The sequence below is a fragment of the Sarcophilus harrisii genome, chromosome 4, assembly GCF_902635505.1.
Source record: "Sarcophilus harrisii chromosome 4, mSarHar1.11, whole genome shotgun sequence".
Classification (NCBI taxonomy): domain Eukaryota; kingdom Metazoa; phylum Chordata; class Mammalia; order Dasyuromorphia; family Dasyuridae; genus Sarcophilus; species Sarcophilus harrisii.
The window spans coordinates 133,967,795-133,975,720 of record NC_045429.1 but is presented as its reverse complement, the minus strand read 5'-3'; the positions used below and the strand labels follow the sequence as shown (position 1 = coordinate 133,975,720).

At 34.8% G+C, this 7,926-nt stretch overlaps 1 protein-coding gene across 1 annotated transcript in view; it reads right to left on the bottom strand.

Annotated features, from left to right (window-relative positions):
* Positions 1-678: 678 nt before the first annotated feature.
* TMEM242 (transmembrane protein 242) overlaps positions 679-7,926 on the bottom strand; it is a 51,283-nt gene continuing 44,035 nt past the window's right edge. The window contains exon 4 of the mRNA XM_003769563.4: positions 679-2,232. Coding sequence (XP_003769611.1) covers positions 2,134-2,232 — 99 coding nt within the window. The 3' untranslated portion in view covers positions 679-2,133. The remainder of the gene's footprint in view (positions 2,233-7,926) is intronic.

Below are 7,926 nucleotides of genomic sequence, written 5' to 3'. Positions count from 1 at the left end.
ATACAAAAAACATTTTCTGCACTGGTTGTCATCAACATTAAGAGAGAATATATATATCACACAACTTGTAGCATACTGAAGGAGGTGATACAGTGGGGTTTACAAAGAATAAAGGATACTTCCTGTACTCAGGGGCTTACAGTATAAAAGTTTATTTCAAGCCACGGTCATTTAAATAACTAATTAACCAATTATGAATTACAGCTCTATTTTCTTAGAAAACCTTGACTTTTTCCCCTTCTCCCAAACTCCTTCTGTGGATCTGCATCTATACGCAAAGAAAAACAAGAAACTTGAATTCTAGCTATAGGTGGTTACAGGTACTTCCAGGACTGCTTACTCTATTTTTTCATATAGACCTAGATGCACACTAATTCATTTATCAGAGTTTGTAACCCTGATGCATATTTTAAAAACTATCACTTCAAATGATTTTCTGATCTTTGTATTTATCTTCTCCAAACTTTTCTCATTTATGTTATTTAGTTTGAAAGATGAGTGAGATGAACCTTGAGACTATATAAATGTAATATTATAAATTTTACTCTCAATTTCTTTTTAGTCTTAATTTTTGTAATAAGTTGCATAAGAAACCCAGATACTGATTACAACCTGTTTAATCACAATTCAGCAATTTAAATGTGGCATCATGGTTTAGAAAAAAATGCTAAATTATGCACTTGACATTTAATTTTTTATTTTTTATTAGAACTAAAAGGTTTCATATTAACAAATAAATTTCAAATGTACTTTATTAGACCTGATAGCTGACTAATTAAAGCTTAAGCAATCATAAAGAAACTTCAAATTTACATTTTCAACCAGATGTTATTTCTCTGAAAAATTTACATACTAAAAAATATTTTTCTTGTTCTTTTTAAAACTTTTAAGTCTGATAAATACAGTGATTGCAATTAGACACTGTTCTCTATTAGTTTCTATAAGATACCACAGAGCAACAGAGAATGTTTTCTTAATGATGAATTACTTAGAAATTTGCTCACAGAAAATTCATTAGAATTATTAGACTAAATATTGAATGTTAGACTCAATACCATGCGAGTTTGGGTTAAAAATATTTGTTAGATGTGTGGATTTAATATTATGCTATTTTCACTTTGATGATTAAGGTAAAATTATAATTTAACAGGTTAGTGTTTAGGAATCTAGTATCAAATTATTTACTAAATGTACACTTCATATTAGTGACAGCATGACAAAGAACAAATTACTCTCAAATTATATTAATCTGTTTTTTTATTTTCTTCAAAACATAAAGACATGTAGAAATATACCGAGTGGCCTTTAAGTAGGGCACTGAATGAGTGAATGGAGGGCACAAAGCAAAGGAAAAAATCATTTCAAACAAATGATCTAATATTATGATGTGTACCAGAGGTGAATATTGGACAACTTAACTGGCTCTTATTGTGCCAGGTACAACCAGATAATCACACAACAACATGAGAGCTTCCTGGAATGAACTCATTTAATTTCAAAGAATGAATCACTATTATTTCATTACTATCTATGGCCATGCCAATCAATGAGCATTTATTAAGCACCTACTACATGTCAGGCATTACATGTCAGTTCTGGAGATAGAAAGAAAGACAAAAAATAGTCCCTGCTCTCAAGTAACTTATTTATGGTCTTAATTTTTTTTTTTTTAAATGAACCACCTTTAAGTTTTAGCTTGGTCTTCCAACCTGGTGGTGAGAAATAAAGGTTTTTAAAGATTTTTGTCAGCATATTTATCACACAATTTGGCTTCTCAAGTGAGAGACTTGTTTTTAAAGTTTATAGAAATATATCTAACTTTCTATGCCAGTATATTTTCCACAAAGGAAAGTTATTTATTTACTCACAACTAATGTTCTTTGAAACAACTCTCAAATCTTGGAAAACATGTAATCCCATTTGATTCCAAGATAAAGCAAACGCAGAATGACTTTGAGTTTTCAAGACTACAGTGAAGATGCTGAAAGCCAGAGTCCATGTTCTACCAATGATTTGTTCACTTTTCTGAATAGAAATCAATTTGATCTCTTTTTCCTTTAAAGAGGATGGCTACTTTAGCATGTCCAAGCTACTTCACTCTAACAATCTCTTTGGCGTTCTTTCATGCTAATCTCATTTGGATTTCAGTGCTTCCTCCCACTCGACAGATGACCCAGGGTTCTTGGGAATCACTGGAAATATTGATTGCATTTTACTCTGAAAGTCTTTCATCTAAAAGAAGAAAAAAAAAATCAGTCATCAAATGTTAAAAGAAGCAGTAAATATCCAAAGCTCTTACAGACTGACATCTTTGCTGACTAGATAAAATTGCAATGCTCATGGATAAAGATCAAAGAGTAACACCTGAATATAAATAAAATCTAGGATAAAATTTTGGTTCTTCATATATATATATATATTTAAATTCAATGGAGTTATATGTAAGACTATAGTTATATTTAAGAACTAGGATTACAAAGTGATAAAGTTTTTTTTTTTTCAACCCTAAACAAACATACCACAATATATTCCTCTAAGTGACTGTTTCCCCTTTTACTGAAACCACCTCAGCTGGCTATACAATTACTTCAATGATGTTTCCTTTGCTTAAAACATTCTGGAAACTCTTTCTCCGATAGCATCTTTAAAGCTTTTGGGGTATGTATTTCCAGAATATATCAAGACTGTATTTAATTTTTGTAAAAAGGCAAAAGCTATTTGAATCTAAGTCTGATGAATAAGATAAATTAATAACTGATTAATAACATTTTTTGTTAATATACCCCCAAGTGTTTTTTGGAAAGAAACATTCTGTGTGATTTAAAAACTTATTCGAAAGGTTTGAAACAAGTTTCAAGAAGTTTCAAACCTCTAAGAGGAGGTTCCAGAAATATTTTAGCAATAGAAGAATCATTAAGGGAAATTTCAAACTTCTAAGGTAATTAGAATAATGAATGAGAAGAATACTGGAAAGTCTCAGAATCTTTGATGTGTTCTTCAGTCTCCAATCTTATGCCTCTTCAGAAACTCTTTATTTCTGAGGAGTATATATCATCTTTCTTCTAGACTCCCAGATTTTCAAGGCTGGCATTATTTTATTGTTCACTCTAGAACCCCATATATCCAGTCAGTTGCCAATAGTTGTAGTTTTTAATTCCACAATATCTTGATTTGACTCCTCTCTAGTCACAGGGTAACCATTCTAGGTCAGTCCTGAATCATCTCTCATTTACACTACTGCAATAGCTCAGTAGATCTTTTCCTTCTCTAGGCCATTACAGTTACCAAACAACAGATATAAATATATCACTCCCATCTTACTCTCATTATAATTGACTCAAATTCCTATTTGAGTCATACATACATAGACATTCAATATGGACAGAGAGATCTATCTTACCCAGAAGAAAAGCATGAAGGGAAGGGTAGAAAGGGCAAGGATGATAGAAGGGGGGTACACTGCGGGACAGGACTGGTCAGAAGCAAAACACTTGAGGATGGATAGGTTGAAAAGAGAGAGAATAGAATAAATGAGGGAGGGGGAATGTAGTTAGCAATAGTAATTATGAAAAGAATTTTCAAGTTAAGTTTTTTTGATGAAGGTCTTTTTTCTCAAATGTATAGGGAACTGAGTCAAATTTATAAAAAATAAGAGCCATTCCCAAAATTTAAAAATGATCAAAAGATATGAACTATGACCAAAGGGTTATAAAATTATGCATATCATTTGACTTAACAATACTACTACTAGGCATGAATCCCAAGAGATTTAAAAAAAAAAAAAAAAAGGAAAAGGACCTATATGTATAATAATATTTACAGCAGCTCTTTTCTCAGGGTAAAGAACTAGAAAGTGAGGGGCTCATCAATTGGAGAATGGTTGAATAAATTGTGATATGTGATTATAATGGAATACTATTGTTGTATAAAAAATGATGAGCAGACTACTCTCAGAAAATCCTCCATGAGCTCATGCAAAATGAAATATACTATGTACAAAGTAATAGCTATGTTGCTGGATAATTAGCTTTGAAAAAGACTGCTATTCTCAGCAAAAAATGAAGGACTTATGATGAAAAATGCTATCTATACCCAAAGAATGTGTGTGAATTCAGATTGAAGAATACTTTTTTTAAACTTTATTTTTCTGAAGGCCTTTTTTGGAGGGAAGGAATGAAGATCTATGTTTTCTTTTACAACAAGACTGTTAAGAAATGTTTTGCATAACTTCACATGTGGCTGCTCAGTGTGGGATACAGTGTACAGGGAGGAGCGAGAGAATCTGGAACTTAAAAGTTTTAAAAATAAATGTAAAAAAAATTGTTTTACATGTGACTGGAAAAATTACATACATGTCTATAATACACACATATACATACCTATAAATATATATATGTGCATAAACAAACAAAAGAATAAATAGGATAAATAAATAAATAAGCAAGCAAGCAAGCAAGCATGTTACTCTCTTGCTCAATAAGCTAAAAAAGTTTTCGGGGGTGGGGGGAAGAGCCAAGATGGCAGAGGACACATGCTTCATTCTGAGCTCCCTTCTACCGTCACTACTGATTACCAAATTCAGCCTCTGAAATAGTGCCTGACTGGTAGAATCCTCGAATATTGGGAGTGCAACAAATTACCAGCTGAAGATAACTTGGAAGATCGCCTGAAAAGGTCTGTCTTGATCTTGGGCTGGAAGAGGTCAGTGCAGACAAGGGAGGCAGAACACAGAGGCTAGCATATACTGAGCAGATAGGGGAGGAGGCAGTCTCCACAGGTGAGAGTTTGCAGAGAGGACTCTTACCACAGGTTGGCTGCTCTGCTTTGGTTGCAAAGCAGTAGATCAGCAGAGAAGTTACACAAACGCCAAAGGTAGAGTGTACTCCAAAATGCCAGAGTTTAACAGGACCTGGCCACACCCACCCAGCACCAGGAGTGTGACTCAGCAGGACTACAGCGCAGCCACATTACATAGCACCGGGCTTTTGCCCAGGTCAGTGATGCTTCTGCAGGGTGGCTGCTATTCCTCAGATCACAGCTCTTCCCCGGGCAGTCCTTCTTAGCAGCCCGTTCGCAGGACAGGTACTGTCCATCTGTCCCTGTTCTGTAGAGGAAGCTGGGAACCTCCCTGCCCTGAGGGCAGACCCCAAGGGCTTTTAAAATATGAGTAAAAAAGCAAAGCGAGGTCTAACTATAAATAGCTTCTATGCAGAAAGAGAACAAATTTCCAATCCTGAGGAGACTAATAGCAGATAATCTCCAGACAAAATCCCAAAGGTGGATGTAATCTGGTCCCCATCACACAAGGCTCTCCTAGAAGAAATTATAAAAGATCTTAAAAGAGAGCTAGAAGAAAAATGGGGAAAGGAAAGGGAAGCTCTGCAAGAGAGTATGGACAAGGCATATAACTCACTAAAAGAAAATTTTGATAAAATGGAAAAAGAAAAACAACTTCCTGAATGTGAATTGGAAAAGATAAAGAACTCCCAGGGAAACAGAATTTGTGAAATGGAAAAGAGAAAGGACTCCTAGGAAAGTAGGATTTGTGAATTGGAGAAAGAAAATAACTCAGTTAAAAAAAAATTAGTGAAATGGAAAAAAATTCCATAGAGCAAAAACAACTCATTTAAAAACTCAATTGGACATATATAAAAAGAAGTTAAAAAAAATTAATGAAGAAAATAACTCATTAAAAATCAGAACTGAACAAATGGAAATGAATGATTCATTGAAACACCAAAAATCAGTGAAGCAAAACCAAAATAAATGAAAAAATAGGGGAAAAAAAAGTTAAATATCTACTTGGAAAAACAACAGACCTGGAAAATAGATCTAGGAGAGATAATCTAAGGATTATGGGGCTCCCTGAAAACCATGATGAAAAAAAAGAGCCTAGACACTATTTTCTAGGAAATCATCAAAGAAAACTGCCCAGATGTAATAGAATCAGAAGGTAACATGTCATTGAAAGAATTCATCGAACACCTTCTGAAAGAGATCCCAAAATAAAAACTTCAAGGAATATTATGGCTAAATTTCAGAACTATCAGACTAAGGAAAAAAATATTACAAGCAGCCAGAAAAAAACAATTCAAATACCGAGGAGCCACAATCAGGATCACTCAGGATCTAGCAGCTTCCACATTAAAGGATCAAAGGGCCTAGAATCTGATATTCCGAAAGGCAAAAGAACTTGGAATGCAGCCAAGAATAAACTACTCAGCTAAGCTGAGCATTTTCTTCCAGGGAAGAAGATGGAACAGGAGAATTCTATTTATTCCTAATGAAAAAAACAGAGCTAAACCAAAAATCTGACCTCCAAATATAGGACTCAAGAAAAGCATAAAAAGATAAAAAGAACTCTTGAGAACTGTATTTCTGTTACAAGCATACAAAAAGACTGCGTGTATAATTTGATTTTACTGTTATAATATTTTAATAAAGGGAATTAGACATGGAAAGGGGATTGTATCAGAAAAAGGGAAAAGTGGAGGTAAAAAGAGGGAAATTACATCTCACAAAGGGCAAAGAAAACCTTTCATATCCGAGGGAATTAAGGGAGAGGGAGGAACACTGTGTGAATCCTACTGTTATCAGATTTGGCTCAAAAAGAAAATATTAGACATATCTGGTTTACAGAGAAACTTCTTTCACCTCATTAAAAAGTGGGAGAGTGTTGGAATCCTAGTGTCAACTCAACTTGAAACAAGGTGAAAACTCAAGGGTGATGTCAGAATCCTGGTGTTAACTCAATAGAATTGATACAGTGCTTATTGGTTCACACCTTAGAGTGAATCCTTACAAGGTGATAAGTTGCTAATACTGATGGAAGCAATGCTTGTGTTCACACCTTTAGAGAGCTCTAAGAACTCCATTAATGGAGTTCACAGTTTGGGAGATTCAGGGTCTAGAAAGAGATATCTGAATTCACACCTTCCTTAGGACCAGAGAGCACTCTGGGAGATAACCCAGAATCCCTCTCCCTCCAGAAGGTGGAGTTAACCTTTGGGAAATCACATAAATATAGGGAGCTTTTAGCTTTCTTCTTCTGGTGGAACTGACTGAAGGTACAGAGAGATTCATTGCATCTTCCAACTTGGTGCTGGCTGGAGGCTGAAGAAAGCAGAGGCAGAAGCCAAGGACAAAGCTGCAAGATCTCTTGGAGCCAGGCAGAGAGATAGGCCTCAACTAACCGGGCTAATTTGGAAGGAGAAATAAACATTTGCATTTTTATCAGCTGGCTGCGATTTTGGAATAATTATTTATTTCAACTGAGACTAAGGCTGCCTCCAGGAAAACCACCACAGGAGAGGAAAAGGGAAAAGGAAAAGAGAAGGCTAAATAGAAGGAAATACAGAAATAATAAGGAAAAGGTATAAGAAAGGGGGAGGGACTCAAAGGGGGTCAGAGGGATTCTAGAGGGAGAGCTGCATAAGGCAAGTGGTGCCCATAAGTTTAATACTGGGGAAGGCGGTAAGAGGGGAGAGAAAAAGAAATGTATAATCTAGGGATAATAAGATAACAGTAAATATAGAATTAGTAGTTTTAACCATAAATGTGAATGGGATGAACTCTCCCATAAAGCAGAGGCGGATAGCAGACTGGATCAAAAGCCAGAATCCTACAAAATGTTGTTTACAGGAAATACATTAAAGTGATACATACAGAGTAAAGATAAAAGGCTGGAGCAGAATCTATTATGCTTCAGGTGAAATTAAAAAAACAGGGATAGCCATCCTTATCTCAGATCAAGGAAAAGCCAAAACTGATCTAATTAAAAGAGATAAGGAAGGAAACTATATCTTGCTAAAGGGTAGCATAGACAATGAAACAATATCAATACTAAACATATATGTACCAAGTGGTATAGCATCTAACTTCCTAAAAGAGAAGTTAAGAGAGTTGCAAGAAGAAATAGACAGCAAA